Below are 22052 nucleotides of genomic sequence, written 5' to 3' on the forward strand. Positions count from 1 at the left end.
TTATACCCCAAGGCACTGAATTCCCTTTTCATCGCCTCCTACGACTCGCAGGGCTACGGTGGAAGTATTCGTACCCGCCTCCAGACGGGACAGTGTGAACTAATGCGTTCAGCAGAGCAGTGTGCACTGAGCTGATGATATATGAAAAGTGACAGCTTAGCTTGCCAACATCCTGACGTGACATACACGTTAATACTGGTAAATAACAGCAAGGAAGTGTTGTGCAACGAATGGATGCGTCTCTTGATGGTCGTGTGAAGGGTAAACACAGTTCCCAGACATGACCGGTATCTCAGAATAATGTAAATTACCGCTTATGTTATAACTGGTAGAATAACTTACCGATCTCAGTGGCCACGCGGTCTAAGGCATGAACTCTCTTCGTCCGCTCAAACACGGGGTCGTGGGTTCGAATCCTACTTGAGGCATGGATGCCTGTGTGCGTTTATTCTGTCTTTGTGCTGTCCCGTGTGCAGGTGGTGGCCTTGTGACGGGCAGATCAAGAAACTGAAAAAGCGGCCAAGGTCCAACGAAAGGGCAGTACAGCTATAGATAGAATGAATGGCTCATTAAGATGACGATAAAATTTCTTTCGTAAAGTCGATACTGCTGCAAGGCAGAAGGTTGCGGGATCGAATCTCGATGATATCATCGGATTTTTTTTTTTTTTCAATTTACCTAATCCTTCCAGCCGCACTATGAGGGGTCGATTCGGCCTCTAACAGAAATGAGTAACAGGACTATTCTGGTAATGTTCTTGGGGGTAAAGGCCGGCCGGCGCATAAGGCTGACAACCTTGACGCCATCTGTGAGCCGATTGTCTAGAATATGTGGGAACCTCAACATCTCACAACCCTATGGGCCTCCACGGCCTGTCACAGGGATACCTTTACTTTACTTTAAAATCGACACGTAATGTGTCACTTTTTACTGAGTCGCCCTGAATTTTACTTTCGTGATTATTTGTCACTCCTGTGTGGAGGCGGGGTCGAGTACCTCCACCGTAGCCCTGCGAGTCATAGGAGGCGACGAAAAGGGAACCCAGTGCCTGGGTATATAACTAGGTCACCCTGTTTCTGCAGGACGTAAATACAGGGACCTGATCCTCGAGGTTAGGGGATGGACGCAGGGCTGACGACCTTGCTCTTGCGAAATCCGAGGAACTGAATCCCACCAGGCGGTCAGATTCCGAAGAGTGAAGGAATCTGGCAGAATCTTCTAAGGAAGGCCGTGGCTCCAAAAGGGCTATATTGCCATGCGCAACAAGGTAACTTCGTGAAGAGAAACCGATAGTTGCTTACCTGATCAAGAGTGATTTTCTGCAGTCCGAAAGCTTATAAAGGGCATAAGTTACAGCTTGTTCACATAGTCAGGTGAGTCCAGTCCACACACACAATTTTTCGAGTGAAATTGTGTGATTTTGTTTTCTTCGTCATTCGTGTTACACGTCCCGCCTATCTTATGTTTCGTTATTTGGCCGCTATAATATCATTTTGTGAACAGTGAGCACGCGGTAGCGTAGTTGGTTGAGGCATTATGCTACAAGCCGAAAGGTCGCGGGTTCGATCCCCGATGAGTCATTAGATTTCTTTTCAATTTACCTAGTCCTTCCAACCGCACTAAGACCCTGTGGTCAACTCAGGCTCTAACAGAAAGGCGTACCAGGAATCTTCCTGGGGGTAAAGGGCGGCCGGCGCGTAAGGCTGACATCTTCACCGCCACCTGTTAGCCGATTGTCTAGAAAATGTTGGAGCCTCGACGTCTCACAACCCTATGGGTCTCCATGGCCTGTCAAGACCATAGACTTAAACCTGTCATAGACTTAAATATGACAAAGTTACGAAGTATCTTAGTGTGTGAGTTCCTTCATCTTCCTGTTACGTCATCTCTTAGCCCCAGATATGTAACGCAGGGTCTTCGTCTCAGATACCCTCAATATGTCCTTCAGGAGTATATATCTGTTTACAACTATTTACAACTACAGTCATTCACTTACGTGAATGACTGTAGACGGGGTTTGGATTGGTAATCGGATTTATTGAACTCTTATACAACCCGTGACTACACTCTACAAAGTACTATCACATTCAGACTTGTGATTACAGTCTCATCATCATTAACCGTTGCCTGGTAACGGCCTTCAACAGCGGGCCTTCCCATTACTCTTGTTTCCCGAAGTGTCCCCGTTCCTCAGCTTCCAGTTTCTAGCAGCTCACAACTGACTTTACCGCAGCAGTCCTCTAACTCGCTCACCAAACAACTCGCGCCACTCCACTCCACTGCTCCCCACTAACTCCACTAACTGAAGTCGACTCAGTTGATCATGTGACATAGCTTCGGAACGGGCCCACAGAGAACGCCGCTTGCAATTCCTCTTCTATTCTTGTGTATCGTCACCGCGGACGTGACGCGTTCTTCTGTTGCGCGTGTGTATGGGCCATTACCTAGCAACGGTTTATATGCTACAATATTATCAGTCACTTCATGGATTCGGCCATCCGGTCTGTCCCGACCCCAGAATTAGTGCTAGTCATTGCATCTTTGTTTAGTTCTTCTTATTTTCGTCTTCCTTTTCGGTTTCTAGCCTAAACTTTTTGTAGCATTCGGTCCGGCTGGGTTCATTGCGTTACAAACTGAGTACATGATCTCCAGCAGTTTCGATAATCTTCAACTTTCCTCTGATTTGTTCACTGCATTGGTGCCCCTGCAATGCACACCCTTCATTTGTGAGGCCTTTCTCCTCGTCGTAATATAGAAGAGAAAGTGTCACGAAGGTGACGAAACCGATTCGCGATATTGCAGGGGTTACTTACTTTCATCGCCCCTCCATCTGTGTCTCTGTATGTCTGTATGTGCGCTGTACAGATTTTACTTCTTTATATTCGCTGTTTGGAAGTTCATCCAGGGTTGGTGCCCAGTGAATATGGTGGCATTTAGACTCGTTGCTAGGCAACGACCTGGAAATAAGAACCTATGCAGCGGGCCTAAACAGCAACAGAGGAACGATGTTTTCTGTTTGGTCCGTGTCGAGATGTTATACACAGGACAATTTAGTGGATTCAACTGCTGGGATTCAGTTTTTGTGAGCTGTTGCTGTTAGACAGGGACAGTTCGGGAACCCAGAGGAAGGGAACGTCCGCCGTTAGAAGCCGCTACCAAGCAACAGCTAATTAAAACTGAGACTACTTAACGTGTGCTGTAGTTACGGTGATCTTTGTAGTGTGTAATTCAGTGAGTCTGTCGTAGTTATGTGTAACTACGAGTGCAAGTGTCCAGAAAATGCAGTTAACAATCCAAGCCTCTTCTCTGTGACACTCAAACGCGTAACAATAATCCAGAAATTACAGGTTGTTCTTACTCTTAATTATATGGTTGTTTCATATACTATATAAACATGTAATGTCGAATTTACCATTCCACCCCTTATTTACCCTTGCATCGCGGCAGCTTCCCCTGTTGACTGGGCGGTCTGGCGCAGAGTTACGTGTCTATCAGCTGGTGACTCGGGCAACTATAAAACTGATTGCCATGTTGGCCTCCACGCAACGCAAAACGTAAAAACAAAAACCATGACATTAACATTAGAATTTGCCTCCAACAACAAGGCCGCAAATTTGGGCACGCCATTTGGATTTTATAAGGTTGGTTCTTTTGCTCTGTTTTGAAAAGGTTAGGCTTTTTATTGTGCTTCTAAATTAAACGCCGAAACCCCTTCTATAATAAAGTTTTATGTTTTATTAGTAATACTGGATTTTAGCGTCATATTATCCACGAGTTATTTTTTATAGGTTTCGTCAACACATTTCCTGTATAAACTGAATAACTTATTACTGTTTTTCACTTTACGATATATTTCGGACATTTTGTGGCCATCATCAAGTAAAACACTTTACAAGTAGTTACTATAGGATTCTGACGATGGAGTATAACACACTGATATGTTGGGTTTTTGGACTTTATCCGTCGTCCTGGTTTTTAACATAAATAAAAACACGACATAGGGTAGGCTGGGATGAAGCTAAGATTTTGGATATTGAAAGCCACATCAGGTATAGGAAATACAAGGAAGCGGCCCATATGGCATGCTCGGCCAACCCAATTAGCCAACCCAGTTTGGACTTTTCTCCCATTTGGATCCCCATTATCAGCAATGAAGTCACAAATTCACATAGAAGATCTGTATGACGTGATATATGCTTTTATTTATTTCTATTAAGTTCTAAATTAGATAGACGTGATTTACTCCACTGTTGACACTAGTTAGACACTATTAGTTTTTGTTACTAGTTCTTCTTTCTATTCCATGCCGTGGGGTAATGGACCTGGTTATGAGTTTAGTTTCGTGGCATAAATTTCTACAGATCTATCTATCCTGGTTCCACGCTTGTAAGTGTTTGCTACAATTTGTTATAATATTTTTCTTATTAGCTCTCATGGACTTAGCCTGGTCTCAGGTTTTTATAATCTTCATGTTTTGTGACATCGGTTTGTCCAGTGATTGAGGCTAGCTCTTTCTAAGGGACCCAACTGAATAGGTGTTTTCCTTCACCTGAGGACGGAAACAGATCCAGTTTCCGAAACGTCGTGTTTTTATTTGTTATCTTAAAAACCAGGACGATGGATAAAGTCCAAAAACCCAACATATCAAAACACTTTACATTTGAAATCAACCTTTTCCGCTATTTTTCCCCTATATTGGCCAACGTTTACATTTTAGGTGGAAGGTCATGTGCTTTATTTACAGTATTAATGATAACTATAGTTGCTACGCAAACTTAAAATATTAAGTTAAAATTAATTTTATTTTTGTTATTACTATTATTAATTACAGTTTCTGTCGTTGTTTTAAATGTCGTTTTTTCTTTTGGTTATGCGTCAGTGATCTGTTTTCATATCAAAATATATTTTTGTATTGTGACATGTAGACCCATTTCTAGGCTACGCAAGAAGTATTTTGTATGTTGTCCGCATCGTGCTGTAACCGTTCATTCAGACTGGAGGACTGTTGTGTGTAAATTTAATTTGTATTAAGTTAAGATTACAAGATTACAAACAAAGAGATCCGGCAGATAGCCAGCTCTTACACGCGGAAGGGACATAGTTCAAGTTTTGCTATGTGGACAGGAAGGAACATCTGGTAATTTCCTAGAATTCTGGCAGTTTCAGCAAAGTCGGAAAGGCTTTGAGAAAATGAGAGCTGACAGCTTGGGACAGCGATAACTTGGAAGTGGGACGGCCGGAGCCTCACACCCTGACCGTAATGCATCAAGGGGCTGTCGACCGTAGCGTCAGGTCAGCATCTGCCAGAATCACATAGCAGAGCAACATGATTGGGAATTCAAAATTTAGGGAACCTCCTAGTTTGAAAACTTAACCAATGGCAGAAGTGGAGGAGTGGATTTCTCTTGGAGTCTGGGGTTCGTGGACCTCAGGATTCAGAAAGAGGGCATTCCACCTCGAGGAGTCTTGACACAACTTTCGGCAAAGACGGACACTAAATTTACAACTACGGCCCTTCCGTAAAGTAGTATAAGTAAAGTCCAAATTAAATGTATTAATAAATTCAGTGTATTCAGAAAGCTGGAAGGGATTAAATGACCATTAGGTGCAACGGTCTAAAGTGTGTGTGTGATTGAAGCAGAAAGGTTCTTCCTGCCCTGCCCGAGCCAGACCCTTATAAGACCCGGGATAGGAACTCAGCTCTACTGATTACTGAACAGAACCCAGTTGCTCCCGTCTTTACCTGCTCTCGCGTAATAGCTCCAGCAACCACAATTCTTCTCCCTTTCCATCTAACTTCTCGACATCCACGAGAAGAGGGAGGACGGTGATAAGTGGAGCACAACGTAGGACCAAGGAGGACGGCAAGAGCGTGGCGCACAACGTAAAGGGCACAAAGGAAGTGAGCGGTTACAGAGCCCATTGCTAGGAAATGGGTGGCTAAACACATTCCAGCGACAACGAATACATCCGTTGCTATGCAATGCGCTGTAAATACAACAGAGGAAGAGGTGTTTTCTATGTGGTTCGCATATATCCATTGCTGGGCAACGAATGTGTTTCCTTTGTTTCCAAGTGAGGCTCAACATGTCACAATATATTAAAGTTGTTCCTGTGCTTGACTAATTAAGCACTACGCCATGATGATGTATGGGGGGAGCGGTTGTATAGATCCACGTATTCATGACGTCGGTATTAGTTTGAGGTGAGTGGTCAGCTTCAAAATTCGGCCGCTGTACCTCCAGGGCAAGAATCCCCGGTATCCGTTAGTTAGGAGGTAGGGTGAGCACTAGAGCCAATCTGGACCACTTGGAGGTGAAGAAAATCTTGCTCCTACTGGGACTCGAACTTCAACCTCCTCGGCCTTCCAGTCCATATCCAGTCGCTATATCGACTGCGCTATATCGGCTTCACGCCATTTTCGTAGTTATCAAATATAGGTTAGCTGTGAATGACCTTTGTCCAATATAGTATGTAGTTGTGCAGTCTCCAAAGTTCAAAGAATGTAAAGCTATCCCTGTAACAGGCTGTGAAGGCCCATAGGGTTGTGAGACGTCGAGGCTCCTACATTTTGTAGACAATCGAATCACAGATGAAGGTGAGGTTGTCAGCCTTACGCGCCGGCCGCCCTTTACCCCCAGGAAGATTCCTGGTACTCATTTCTGTTAGAGGCAGAGTCTAGCCCAGGGCCATAGTACGGCTGGAAGGGTTAGTTCAACTGAAAAATCCAATGACCTCATCGGGAATGGAACCCGCGACCTTCCGGCTTCTCAACCGACAACGCTACCGCGTGCCCCTCTAAAGTGCAGCATAGGTTAGGAACGCGAGTCCTCCCAAACCGCCCGCATGTTTTGGCATGACGTCTCCTGTAGCGCAACCACTTGAAACCGAACCATTGTCCCGTCTCATCCGCGGGAGAGAACGGAACAACAAATCTTAGGCTTAGGCCATCTTAACCTTATAAAGCAAAGTTACTATACCCACATCACCATTCATGAACTCTCCAGTTTGCCCCCATGCTGCACCGCTTCTGTATGGGTGTGAAACTTGGTCTCTGACAGTAAGGGAGGAACGTAGACTGAGGGCGTTTGAGAACAGGGTGTTAAGGAGAATATTTGGACCGAAGAGAGATGAAGTGACAGGAGGTTGGAGAAAAGTGCATAATGAGGAGCTTCATAACTTGTACTTTTCTCCAAGTATAATCAGAATGATCAAGTTAAGGAGGTTGAGGTGAGCAGGGCATGTAGCACGAATTGGGAGAAGATGGAATGCATGTAGGTTATTGGTGGGAAAGGCAGAAGGAAAGAGACCACTGGGAAGACCAAGGCGTAGGTGATGAACAATATTAAAATGGATCTTAGAGAGATAGGATGGGATTGTATCGATATGGCTCAGGATGGGACCAGTGGAGGGCTCTTGTGAACACGGTAATGAACCTTCGGGTTCCATGAAATGTTGGGGAAGTTCTTGAGTAGCTGCACAACTAGCAGCTTTTGAAAAAGTTTTTAGCTCCATGACGTTAGTTAGTTAAATCCGATTATCAACCCAAGCCCCATCTATAGTCACGGTCACGTAACCGTATGTTTACTGTGAGGTCTGTGAGGCTGTGAGAACAGCCGATCTGTGGCTGAGATCTGAATCCGAGATCTCCCGAATACAAAGCAGGAGCGCTGCAAAGCGCGGTCCGCCGGTTTGATTTCTAATCACGGAGGAAGGAGAGACGAACACTGAACTGCGCTGTGCGTGACTCTCCTGTTGATGTGTCATGCAGCGCAGCGCCGCGGAAGATTGTGCAAACAGCATCTGTAAGCGTGAGATTTGTCGCTGTTGTTACGCAAGTTAGGGTTGCCATAGCAACAAATTTTGGAGAATGGAAGTACAGGACGAATATAAATTATGTGGTAGGTCACGAACGAGCGAGCAGGATTTAGTGTCGTTGTATCATGTCTAGTGTCCGCCTGTGTGGTCTAGTGGTTAGAGTTCCTGGCTACAGATCCAGAGGTCCGTGTTCAATTCCCAGCGCTACCAGATTTTGTGATAAGTAGTGGATGTGGAACAGGGTCCACTCAGCCTCGTGATGATAATTGAGGAGATATTTCAAGGAAATAGCGGCTCCGGTCTAGAAAACCGAAATTAACGGTCGTGGGGATTCGTTGCGCTGACTACATGACACCCTCTATCCGCTAAAGTTGACACTAACTTCACCTACAAGCGGCGGCCGCTCGGTCGGCATTGTTCGCTTGCGGACTAAAACCAGGGAGTTTTTTCTTTTGTTTGTATCATGTCTAGTCCGTGAGAAATTATTGTGTTTTGATGTGCATGTGTGAAGTTAACTATACTACATGAAAATGGCGAATGACGATTAGCTATTTGTGCGTGTTATTTGTGGGTGATATGCCTTTGAATTTCGGCCTCACTCTGTAATTCGCTAACATGCAAGACTGGAAAGGAATAAGGGAGAAAGCACGAGAACTTATATAACAATGGATGAGGCGTTCTGTTCAATTATGAACGGGGCCTGCACTATAAACCTTACTGATATTATGGAAAGAATTATTACATTTTTTTTAATTCAGGTACTGAGAAAGGCGATGAAACTAATTAGCAAACCATTATGACATATGGGTTGGGGGTATAGGTGAAACTACATATATTTTTAATCTCGAGACTGGATTGAGGTGAGTTGTCAGTTTCACGGCCCGGCTGGTATGCACCCAGAAGGTTCACTTGGTAGTTCCCAGTGCTGGACCCGGAAGGTCATGGAAGAGTCCCAGAGCCGGGGGGCAGTAAAATATTACCAAGAATCACAATGCTGGCGAGGGCCAGCAGCAATGTAAGTGTCAGGCAGTCAGTGCCGGACTGAACACTCAACCGCTTAAAGCCTCTCACTTCTTTAAGCTTCACCCAAGGGAGGAACAGCTGCTTATTACGAAGAACGTACAAACAACATAAATCCATCCCGTGGGCAATGCTGAAGCAGGTGGTACATATAGAAACCGTTGTGTTTTGAAGGTTAATAATATACTCATATAAACGCGTGTAACTTATCCTTAACCAGGCGTTTTCTCTCTCTAAAGAATCCACTCTGATTTTTGCTTTCAAGCAGATGCCACTAGCAGCATCCTGTTGCTTGCGCGGTATTCATGTCGCCACAAGTCTTGGTGACATTGTCATTCCACAGGGCACAGATGCTCATGACGTGTGAGACTTTCAACAATGGTGCAATAAAATGAAACTGCCTTGTTGCTACCGGCCACGTAATCGCTGTTTACGTGCTCTGCAGTGGCATACTGCTTCCGATTGCCCTGCGGAGTGAAGGAACCGCAGGCAAGAAGAGAAGACAGTGTGACGGATAGCAACAGAGTAAAAGAAAAGGCAGGACAAGAAGAGGAGAGAAAGTAAGACGAGTAAACTATTCCGACCGAGCGACCGCCGCTTGTCGGCGAAGTTATTGCCAACTTTTGCGGATAGATGGTGTCGCGTGGTCAGCGCAACGAATCCCCACGGCCGTTAATTTCGGTTTCCTAGCCCGGAGCAGCCATTTCCTTGAAATAGCTCCTCAGTTATCCTCACGAGGCCGAGTGGACCCCGTTCCAGACCCACTACTTCTCAGAAAATCTGGTAGCGCTGGGAATCGAACCCGGACCTCTGGATCTGTAGCCAGGAACTCTGACCGCTAGACCACAGAGGCGGTCAAGACAAGAGGAAACAGGGAAAGAAAATGGAAGAGGAGAAAGAAGTCCATGATTTATTTAATCCGTCTTGCAGTGCATACATTCATTCATCTCCTTTCCCTCGCACTACATGTTTCGGCATAATAATGCCATCTTCAGGTGCTTACTTGTCCACGTCAAACCAGTTCATTGCATNAGACGGATTAAATAAATCATGGAATTAAATCAGTGCAACAGGACGCTAAAATGTAACATGAGGAGAAAGAAGTTGAAACACAACGAGAGAAGAGGAGACAAGAGAAATGAGAATATGAGAACTGAAGACAAGGCATAAGAAGACATGGGAACAGAACACCGAGGCACGACAAGCGAAGTGAATATACAGACAGAGCTGTCCCATCTCTTCCTCTCCCCCTCTCCATGCTGGGCGTCTTTTCTACACTGAAAACGGAGGGAGCAGGTTCTTCCGAAACGTTAGTGCCTGTTTATACGGCTACACGAGGTCACATCGCAGGCCGTAATAATATTAAAAATCACTGACACTAGTGTCACTAATCTCGCCACCTTTCATTGCAATTTGTTAAATTGTAAGACGCGAACTGTTTCTGAATCTTGTTCTTGTTGCTGCTGCTGCTCGTGTTCGTTTTCTGGTCGACTGACTAACCTCCCTCCCCACCACACCATCATCATCATCACAAATCAGCGGAACTAAAGCATGCAAATGATTCCTTTTTCTTCTTCAACCTTGACGCGTTAAGCTGTCTGGCCTCTTGCCATTCAGAATTATTTCAGAGTTGGTGGGACTCCTTGGCCGGTGGGAGTGAGTCCGCCTCAAGGTCGGTACCCACACAGGGCAATGTACACAGAGGACGCAGACGTTCGTGTCTGGAGCGATGTCCCAGGGTCTGTACCTACACTACCTAGCCACTTACCTACCGCCAAATTAGAGGGGCAATTGTCTTGTTGGAAGTGAGGCTGTGTGTAATGGCTATAGCATAACTTGAGGTTATATCAATGCTTTAACCTGAAAGAGCTGAAGACATGCAAAAACCCTACGGTCAGGATGGCTGGTGTAACCGAAGAAACTCAGGAACGCATCGGTCAGGATGGCTGGAGGAACCGAAGAAACCCAAGAACGCTTCGGTCAGGATGGCTGGAGGAACCGAAGAAACCCAAGAACGCTTCGGTCAGGATGGCTGGAGGAACCGAAGAAACCCAAGAACGCTTCGATCAGGATGGCTGGAGGAACTGAAGGAAATCGTGAAACCCTCAGTCAGGATAGCAGGAGGAATTTAAACCGTGTTCCCGCCGACCACAGGCAGACGAGAGCCCGGGCGTTCAGCGACGTTTAGCTTATTGGCGTCTTGTTCCACTGCGCGGCTTTGAGTGTAGACTCAGAAAATGTCATTTAGGACCATTAGGGAATACTGTCTTGCATGTTACGAGTATGTTGCAGTGTGGTCCGGTGCAATGGCATAGTGTTTAATTAGTTAAACACAGGGACAGTTTTACCTTTTTACCTTTATAACGCATGTCCTTGGGAACAGTAGGACAAAAGTTGATATTATTTAGAGTATTTGTTTAAGTTTATAAGTAAGAACTTAATTGTAAACAAAAATACGGCCTTCCCCCAATTGTAAATATTGGGCAGTGGACGGCGAATAGAGAGAGTTGAGAGGGACTGTATAAATACTACCTGATGATGGCACAAAAATAGTAGCCGAGACATGTGATAGAAACTGTGTGGTTATCACAGAATTATACATACAGTGCTAGACTGAAACTGAATAAAGTGTTCTACACACAATATGGCGCTGAAATACAGAAAGTTTCAGTTTACTTTCACAGGTTCCGGCTCGTGTGAACTCCGTGAACTTTCAGCACTTAGGCCGAAGTGTGCCTTTGATACACAGGAGCGCTATGTACTGACGGCTTTGCCCTTGGCCTGCAAACTGACGAAGGACAGTCGGTTCATATATATGCTAAGGGAAGGTCACCTAACACCGTCCGTACTTTATTTAACTTAAGACGAGGATAACTGATGACTGAAGAATATTGTCACATAGTATGGAGTTACTATAGAAAGGATTTTGAATAATTGGATATATTGACCACTTACAGGCCTAAGTACAAATAACTATAACACTGTCGCTATTTCCGCAGGCTACAAAGTCACGCTGTCTCTTCCAGCCCGCAGTTTCTTCACTAGTAGTTGCCTGGTGACGGCTTCTAACAATGGATATTTCTCTGTTTTCGAGCCCAAGTCTTTCTGAATGAAGCTACCTTCCAACTTACTGTTCTTCAGAGTCAGAGTCAGAGTTACTTTACTACTTACGGTTTACCGCCAATCAGTTCATCTTGGCGATAAGCCCCTCGATAATCACGACGAGCATTTTTTTCCCAGCTGAACACTTGCGGTCATAGTCCTTACATAACTTCCTCTCTAACGAGAGGACGGGTCTGTCGTTTACAATTGCTGTTGGTCCTCTCCCGTACACTTATTCTTGGGTCGCAGTTCCGCTGGACTCATGACTATATTTCACTGTCTCAGATTCGAGACTCCCCCAACCTGAGGGCCACGTATCCGTATGTATATCCCCCAGGGGCAGGGTGGCTGGGTTATACCCCCAGACACTGGGTTCCATTTTATTCACCTCCTACGACTCGTAGGGCTACGGTGGAGGTATTTGACCCCTCCTCCACACGGATCTGAAGTATTCTTGCTTAAGTTGCCTTCCATGTAACCCCTTTGATCGGACTGAGTAGAAAACACCGTTTCCAACAGTACCTCTATTTTTGCAAGCGTATCCGTTGCCACGAGAACGTGTTTACCGAGCCGTGGCCTAGTAACGGCTGTACACAATGCAGTACGATTATGCAGATTGGTCAAAAGATGCGTGTTCTTATCATTTTTAAGAAAAACTGTATATTTCAAGTTCAGTGACCTTCCAGTTTACAAAATGGGAGCACCTTGGCGATATTAGGAACCTAAGTGTCCCAGTATAGTCCACCCCATCCCCTAAAAGTTACCTCAGAAGTGATGTTTGTAGCCACTGAAATTTTGAAATTAAATTTTCAAGCATCTTCAAACGAGTTTCATTGCGATAATGTGGACATGTATAAAACGCAAAGGAACTGATTGCATTTCATAATACAAGAAAAATGAAATGGTTTGAATTCGAGTTGAAAAAATGTGAAAGTAGTAGCAAGTTTCACCAGACTGAAATCTAAAGCTTGGAAGAAATGCTACATGAATTACTGTAGTTGTGTAGACAGTCCCTGCACGTGAGGTGAGACCGTTTCTCCTGCCCACGCGTCATGCCATTTAGTGCAGCTCACAGTGGAGCCACTGTGCGCCTTTGCATTGTCCTCTTCAGCCGCACTGAGTAAAATCAAGCAATCTCCATCTTCAGTTGAGCTACAGGAACAAGAAAAGCCTCACTTTCTGCTGGTTGTGTTCTGTTTAGTTACCCTGATTTCAGCTAAAAAGGTAAAGCTATCCCTGTAACAAACCGTGGAGGCCCATAGGGTTGTGAGACGTCGAGGCTCCCACATTTTCTAGACAGTCGGCTCACAGATGGCGATGAGGTTGTCAGTCTTACGCGACGGCTCCCCGCCCTTTTCTCCCAGGAAGACAGAGGCTGAGTGGACCCCAGGGCCATAGTACGGCTGAAGGATTATGTCAATTGAAAAATCTGGTGACCAGTCTTGTTCCTTAATGAAGGACAATAGGATGACTGCAAAGACTGTCTGTCTCTTAGTCGCCTGTATTACGTGTGTCGTCACATGTACGCAGCACAACATGCTCCGATGTTACCGCTGAACGTTCCACGCTCGTGCCGCAGGTGGGGTCCTGTGACGTGTTCGCGCGTTGCGCTGTCACGGTGTAACGCAGACACTACCCCGGTATTTTCCTGGAGACACTGAGGAAACCCCAGCGAAGAATCTCAGCATACCTGGTGTCCCGGCGCAGAATGGAACCGCGCACCTGCGAGACTGGACCGTTACGTGTCGCCCACCCTGCTGCGTTCTCAAATCTGAGGCTGTGGCTCATGTGACGCCGTGTAGTTCGCAGAGTACCTGTTTCCTGGCCTTCTCTCTCGCCTTACAGTCCTATTTATATTCTGTTTTCCTTTTTGTTTGGGTTTAAATTTTGGTATTTGAATTTTAACCCTTCCTTTCTCCTGCCATCTTTACGTCTTTTCCTTTTACATGTAACCCATTCATTTTTTTTTTTCATTTTCTTACTTCACTCTGTGTATCGATGTTACTTTTATTTTTGTATATTTTATTTTGATTTTTGTCGATTTTGTTTTCTTTTGTTGTCGATTTTATTTCTGTTCTTTGTCGATTTTATTTCTATTTTTTCCCATTTTATTTTTACTCATGTTCATCCCTTTTCACCCATCTTCTTTTCCTGCCGTTACATTTGACCTCGAAGTATGATTATTGGTCTGGCCTCAGTCCGATCCTGGGACCTCCCGAGCTGCATCCTACACACCAGGTCTCGAGTTAACAGCGAGCATTTAAGCGCTATTATTACATCCCTCCAGAATTTTCACTTCTCCATGTCGTTTAGACCGGCTCTGGGGCCCACCAGCCTCCTGTCCAGTGGGTACTGGGCGCTTTTCCCCGGGGCGTGAAGGTGACCACTCACCTGCAGCTAGTGCCGAGGTCAGGCAAACGTGGATCTATACATCTGCTCCCCCATACGCCTACTTGGCGAAGTGCTTAATTAGTTAAGCACAGGGAATAGTGTATATATGCGCGTATACAGACGCTTTGAATGCAGCGAGACGCGCCTGCGCAATATGTTAATGAGCAGCTAAACTGGCATATCTTTCATTAGAGTTGGCATCTGAGGCGTGCCCCAATCATATCGGAAGGAAGTAAAGGAGGGGTAGGAAGCATGGAAAAGTGGAACATACAGTGATGCCAAATGTATCATTGTGGAACGTTTGTTTTCAATGAATGTGAAATGCTTTGTTCAGTATGTTTGCTAAGAACACAAACTTGTCATGACTGCCACTAGCACATGCTTGGCCAGAGCAGGTTCTGCTCTCAAGGCACCGGCAGGAAGCACATGGGAACGTCCTAACGGGTATATGACATAAACACCGTCCCAAGTGCAACAATTTATTGTAGTTCTTTTGTCTTGCCCTCTTCTACACTACATGTTTCGGCCGCAAACGGCCATCATCAGGTGTATGCACTTACGTATCTGTTACACTGCACTTAGTTTAAAATTTAAAACCACAAGTCTTGACCAACTGTTCTATTCGTCGTTACCAACAGGTTTCGATTTGTCAGAATCTACTTCGCTGATATCTGTCTGCTTTGTGCATTGTCTTTGTTGCCTACACTCGTCAATTTTGATATTATGAACCGGCACTTTTAAAATCTTCAGTTCTAATTTGGTTCTTGGGTTTCTTCGGTTCCTCCAGCCATCCTGACGGAAGCGATCTTGGGTTTCTTCGGTTCCTCCAAAAATCCTGACCGAAGCGTTCTTGGGTTTCTTCGGTTCCTCCAGCCATCCTGACTGAAGCGTTCCTGAGTTTCTTCGATTACACCAGCCATCCTGACCGAAGCGTTCTTGGGTTTCTTCGGTTCCTCCAGCCATCCTGACCGATGCGTTCCTGAGTTTCTTCGGTTCCTCCAGCCATCCTGACCGAAGCGTTCTTGGGTTTCTTCGGTTCCTCCAGCCATCCTGACCGAAGCGTTCTTGAGTTTCTTCGGTTCCTAACGGGGCTTGGAAGTGGCGAACAGCAGCAAACAGTTTCGTCACCCAAACAAACTGAAGACTTTGGTCATTAGAGCGGTGAGATACCGGGAGGACCTTAACAGTGAAGGTTCTCCAGTTTCTGTGTCACGTCGTTACTTTCAGGCGAATATCCCGCGATTGAACTCAGTCGCAGTCAAAGTTACCGTACGAGTGGCGGTTTACGGCCAATCAGTTTGTCTTGGTGTCAGGCCCTTGAGACCCACGAGCAGAGATTGTTTTCCCAACTGAACTATTGCGGTAATAGTCCTTATGGAACATCCTCTCTGATGACAAATTGTTTTTTTCTTTCCTATGAATATGCTTGGCCTTTCGCCAAGTGTAGGCATCGCACATACACCATGTTATTGAAAATTCTTTTTTTTTTTGCACTTTATACAAGCCCTCTGTCAGTACAGGCTTTGGAAAGAAGATGATTCCTATCTTCCGTTACAACGGCAGTTTAGTCACTTGAACGGTCGTAGGTTTGACCACCGCTAAGTTTAAACCTCTTATATTTTCTGTGTCTGGCTTCGCTTTGTCTTGTACTTGAACATGTTAATTCTTATGATTTTGTGTGACTTCTGCTTGTTGCCTGCACAATTTTGTTATGTAATCGTATACACACGGAAGGTTGAAAACTATGCAAATCGCCGACCAGTGTTCACCTTGGAAAATTTCCAATGGTGCGCTTCAATTTTAAGAGGTAGGTGTCTGCCGCTAATTCCAGTCGGGACAAGCCAAGTCATTGCTGATCTGATCAGTGACTTATTGAGGGCTAGTTTAATGTTGGTCCTTAAACGCTCACTTTTCAATAGGGAGTAGTTTCTAATAAATGTTCTGAAGGCTTGGCTTCAGTCATTTCTATGTGAAGTCTCCATGTAATCTTCTTATCGAAGATTACACTGAGATATTTTACATGATTGAAGAAGAGGATATTCATCCCATTCAGTGTAAGATGAACCTCAGGGGGGGAACAACAACCCATGTCTGATTCGGAGTCTAATGTTAGGACCGACGGTCAGTCGGCCAGTCTGTCTTGGAATAAAGCACCCATCTGCGGCTTAAAACCAGATTTTTGTTAATGTCAGACAGTTGTGGGCTTGTTGATGTGAGGCGCTGTCTCTGACGAGAGGACGGGTCTGTCGTTTATAATTCCTGCTGGTCCTCGCCAGTTCAGTCATTATCGGATCCGAGTCCCGTGGGACTATCGACCATATTTTACTGTCTCAGATTCGATACTTCCATTTTCGTCGCCTCCTACGATTCTCAAGTCTACTGCTGAGGTATTCGACCCTGCCTCCACGCGGGATAAACGTGCACAGACCTGAAACTAAGATAGGAGGGTTAAAATTTTATGCGACAAATGAAATCTATGAAAACCAAAGAATAGGATTAAATGGAGAAATTTGGGGAATATTTTGAGCCTACCGCTAACGCAATCTATGGAGTAAAACCTGAACACTCGAGACTGAAACCTTACGGAAGCCCATGAAGAATGAGTCACTTCATACTGTGCGTTGGTAACCTCATTGCTGGTGAGGTGTATTCAGATGGGAGAAATGTCCAACAATTTTTATTACATATAATCCTGTTACCTCCCTTCGACAGAGCCTGGTCCCAGGTATTTGCATAACTGTAGTTACGCTGACATGCGTTGTCCAGTGATCGAGGTTAGCTCTTTCTAACGGACTCAACACGGGAGGTGTCTTCCCCCTCATATGAGGACGGAAACAGATCCAGTGTCCAGTTTGAAATGCGGTTGCAACTCAACTATCCTTGCTTAGTAGTGTATGCTAAGGTAAGGCTAGGCTGTCTCTGTACCAGACCGTGGAGGCCCATGCACTTGTGACACGTCGAAGCTCCCTCATTTTCTAGACAACCGGCTCACAGATGGCGGTGAGGTTGTCAGCCTTACGCTCCGGCCGCCCTTTACCCCCCAGGAAGATTCATGGTACTCATTTCTGTTAGAGGGTGAGTCGACACCAGGGCCATAGTGCGACTGGAAGGATTAGGTAAATTGGAAAAAATCCAATGAACCCGCGACCTTCCTCCTTGTAACATAGTGCCTCTTCTGACACCGTCTGCTAACTAGGGCCTAAGTCCATGGAGCAAGTCTTGAGAAGCTAATAGTCGCTCAGCTGGCCAAGACATTCAATTTCCTTTACGGAGCCTGTAATCACTTCACGTGTTCACATGACCCTATTCTGAGCCGGTTGAATCGAGTTAAAACCCTGAAATTAAAATAGAGGCGTAAACCACAGATACATTGCATTCCGACTGTGAAGCGGGAGGAGCAGTTAGCTGCTCGTTAGGCTATGCTGCAGTGTCCTGTGTCTTACAGAGGCACCCGATTGTGTCAGTCCTCGTTTTATCAACTCGGTCACGGCGCGAGTGTCCCCTGTTTTACGCAGCTGTAGTAACACTGTGACCTACTTTGCGTTTTTCAGGGTAGAAAGTATGTCCCCCCTCACCCCACGTTCTGCTAGTGACTCTGTATGAACGCTATGCCACTGTGGTGTGGGGGGCACCACAGCGTCATTCGTTGTACTCTTAAACGCGTGAAGTACGTATATACACGGCGAACCCTCGCTAATGGTGTCGCAGTTAAAAAAAAATGAAATCCGTGATTTTAGTTCGCTAGCGAACTGTACCGACCGAGCGACCGCCGCATGTCGGCGAAGTTAGTGCCAACTTTTGCGGATAGAGGGTGTCGCGTGGTCAGCGCAACGAATCCCTACGACCGTTAATTTCGGTTTTCTAGACCGGAGCCGTTATATCCTTGAAATAGCTCCTCAATTATCATCACGAGGCTGAGTGAAACCCGTTCCAGACCCACTACTTCTGAGAAAAAAATATGGTAACGCAATCGAACCCGGACCTCTTGATCTGTAGCCAGGAACCGTGTCACAGGAATTGAAATATGAAAAATTAAAAAAAAATGCTGTTCACAGTTGAGTACATATTGTAAAAGACATACGTGTACATGTCATTTAGGAAGGCAGATGAGCCGCTTGTCTGTTCAGACAAAACTCGAGACAGTTTCTTCAGACTGCAAATTCTGAGTCTTCTATCGATGAATAAATGCATTGTATTTTTATAGTTATTAAGTAAAGGCTCGACACATATTTTTTATTCTCATCAACACTATTTATATAATCAAATTTTCCTTTTATTTGTGCCCCAAGTTTCTTTTTATCTCTTAGGGGTACCTTTTGCTTCACTAATCCGGATTATCTGGATCCGTATTAATCCGCATTGGCGAGGGTTTACTGGACTGACAAGGGAGGAAGAAGCCGGCCTGCCAACTACACCGTCAAGCAGACTGTCCAGGCGCCACACGCACGCACAGGGTTGCCTTCCAAGTTTGAGGTGGACCCTACCTTGACGTTACGGCGGTTGCGTGCCAATTCCATATGCAGTAAACCCAGTTATATCGTATGATCTGAATAGCACCATCTGCTGAGATACGCGTCTGACGCCATGAAGTCCCAGAAGATTGTACTATTCATGGTTACCGCTGTGAGAACCTCCAGTCCAACATCACGTGATATGTTTATGCAAACTCGGTATCAGTTAAGGACCTAAGTAGGATATTTAGGAATTTTTGTCCCTGAAAAGAACACGCTGAAAAGTAAAAGAAAATAAGCTACGACCACTACCTATCTCCTAGTTAAAGTAATAATTAAGGTTATATATAGGCCGCGCCATAGCTCAAGCGGTTAGTCGCTGGCTTCCCACCGCGGCGGCCCGGGTTCGATCCCGGGTCTGGTCAAGTGGGATTTATGGTGGACAAAGTAGCGCTGGTGCGGGTTATCTCTGAGTACTTCGGTTTCCCCTGCCAATCTTAATTCCACCAAATTCTCCATCATCATCATCATCACCCGGAGCAGGTACAATAGGCCAATCAGTGGCCGCCGTGCCGAGTGGACCGAGCTGGACTCCACCCCCCAGACCTTGGCAGCTTTTTCAGTATCTCAAATTCTTTTTGTGTTGACAAGTTCTGGGATCCCCACCTAGAAACCAAGGCCGCTGTCTGTGTCTGTCTACATGTATGTCCCTCGCTAACGCCTGAACGGTTGAACTATTTCATTCGCACTTAGCAATGAAGAGCTAATCCGTCGTACGTCGTTGCTTGGTGAATATGAATATTCTAACTTAAACAGGAAGTTCTGGGAAGAACTAATCATGACACAGACCGTTGCAGCGGGAATGTGTTTAGGGATACTTTTACCGAGTCTGGCAGGCAGCGATAGGGGGGGACACATACAGACACAGACCGACGGGAGGGATTTATGAAGTACGCAGCTGAGTTCGGTTGATGTGCCGTGATATACATACCAAGTTTCATTGGTTTCAAAAGTTATTGGCGGGGGGGGGGGATACAGACAGCATGGAGATCGCATAAGCCTACTTTAGGAAGGTAGGCTAAAAACAAGGGCCCCTCAAACGGGACCCAGTAACAAATCCGCAATTTTCTCGAAACCGGTTCCAACTATTTTGAACCCCATTTCACATACATACGACTTTTTGAGGTGCGCGCGTAAATGGGTTTAGCTGTAGGAAGAGGCGGGCTACTCTCTCCGCGTGCGCAGGGCAGGCAACGCGGCGGTGCAATGAGCGGCAGTTCGCGCGAGGGGGTCAGAGGGCGCTACGATTACACAGTAACGAACAGTCGCCAATGCAGTGATGTAGGCAGTGGTATATATGAGCCTGCACCTGGCAACGCATCGCATAGATCGATCACAGAGGTGAGCGTTAGTACCGTCGTGTCGCTGTCCACTCACAGTTGAATGTACCTCACAGTGAGAACGTGATCATTTCGCGTCTTTAAGTAAAGCAGCCTCGTGTCCTGATTATGGAAGTGATGGGTAGTTCTGTGGACGACGTGCCTCTCACTTGTGTTTCAATAAAAAGGCGAGATGAAAGGAAAACATTAAGTTATTTGCCAAACCGGCCGCCAGTTGATATCGAGTTTACAGATCTGTCGTACACAGTGCCACAAGGCAGGAAAGGTAAGCTACATAGTTCTGATTTTGCCTGCTTATCCCATACCCAGTGTAGTAGGGCCACAACTGAAGATATGATGACTAAAATTATAAATCGTGTAGTTGCACTCGTAGACTACGGAGTGCGTAAAGTTTTGCCCAGAGATCAAGGGCACGTGATGTTCCAGTTTCACTTTTCGACGAGGGAGTATATCGAATTTTACCGAGGGTAGCCCAAGTGAAGTTACACGTTCAGACCGAGGTGACATGCGCGCAGCCAGGGGTTTTTTTTTTTTCGAGGAAAGGGGAAGCCAGTTTTCAAGGGGGGCGGGGGGGGAGTGCAAAATGACGGAGTTGCCCTTCGTCCGGCGCCAGCGCCAGGGTTATGTGGAGGTTGAGGCTCAGACTAATGGCGGCCGCACACCAACTGCGTCAAGACATGAGACAAAAAACGCAGTCTTGTTTCATTCGTGATTCTTCAGCATCATGACTCAGACCGATCTGCGGCGGTTTTCATAAGCTCATTTGTTTCAACTGTGCTCCTTTCTTTGCGCCATGTCGCAGACATCGTGTCTTGACGCATGCCGGTGTGTGGCCTACCTAAGGGGTAGGTGCAGTTTGACTCTTTGAGATCTAGGGATGCATTGACTGAAGCAGGTTCATAAGCGCTATCTTAACTTAGGCTTCTTCGTGGTTTTCGTCAGTCCCTACAGGTTAATTCCGGTATGGTACCCAAAACTGAGACTGGGCCCGTTTTTCTTTCCAAACCGTTACTCATCCCTTCGTTGGACGCTAAAGTTACTGAACGGTACTCAATTTTACATTTGTACTTGAAGTTTCAGAAAAATGACGGTGTCCTCCCCCAAAATTTTCTTACAGCTGTGGATTTTGAACCTGTACCTTGCATTCAGTAATAGTAACTAGACTATGGACTGTACGACAGGGGTTCAGTCTTGAGCAGGGCCCAGAGACTTTCCGTCCATGCGTACCGTCCACCTTTGCGCCCACCCTGCTTCTTGTGCAGTGGGTCACGGCTTTTGCTCACCGGGGTAAAGAGGCTTTGGCGTGGATCTGACCATTCTCGTCCTTTTAATGCAGAGGTTAAAAATGCGTGGAGCGTGACCGTCACTCCAACATACTTCTTACATTAGCTTCCATATATGTAAGTATCTCGTCGTAACAAGTGTAGTTGTGAGCCCTCCTAAACCCGTTGTTTCCGCTGCTTCCTCTAAGCAATATATAAGAATTCAGTTCGTACCTCATAGGAAACACATTACGTCTCCGCTACGAAGATCAAACGTTAATGCTGTTTATAAACAGTAGCAGTTTATTAACGCGTAGTTTTCGTGTCTTAAAGCAGGTCCGTCGCGTCAGTTTCGTGCATGGATGCTAATTCAAGGTCCTAGCAATTTTCACTAGCCTGAGTGTAAGCTGATCTAAATAAAGAACAGTGCAGTCTTATCGGTTATAACGCCGTGTAGTTCGGCAGAAGTTAACTGAGGTTTCGGAGGGAAGCATCGCTTCCATCATAACCGCCGAAGAGTAAGGAAATCAAGAAACGGACAAGAAAAGCGACGACGGCTTCCGGTTAAGTAAACCCTGAAAACCGCTCGTCCCCCCCCCCCGTCAAAG

The 22052-nt window shown here is 45.7% G+C and overlaps 1 protein-coding gene across 4 annotated transcripts in view; it reads left to right on the forward strand.

The window, feature by feature from the left end:
- Window positions 1-22052, forward strand: part of LOC111862679 (ATP-binding cassette sub-family G member 1) — a 122147-nt gene that overhangs the window by 29950 nt on the left and 70145 nt on the right. The window contains exon 1 of one of the 4 annotated variants that reach the window (XM_023848239.2): window positions 20092-20447. The exons of 1 other annotated variant lie outside the window; for it this stretch is intronic. In XM_023848239.2, the coding sequence (XP_023704007.1) occupies window positions 20291-20447 (157 nt within the window). In that variant the 5' untranslated portion in view covers window positions 20092-20290. Of the gene's footprint in view, window positions 1-20091; window positions 20448-22052 lie in introns of those variants that run through there. 2 more of the 4 variants (XM_023848237.2, XM_023848238.1) reach the window with 2 other exon arrangements.

Source organism: Cryptotermes secundus, unplaced genomic scaffold, assembly GCF_002891405.2.
Source record: "Cryptotermes secundus unplaced genomic scaffold, Csec_1.0 scaffold5, whole genome shotgun sequence".
NCBI classification, from domain to species: Eukaryota; Metazoa; Arthropoda; class Insecta; order Blattodea; family Kalotermitidae; genus Cryptotermes; species Cryptotermes secundus.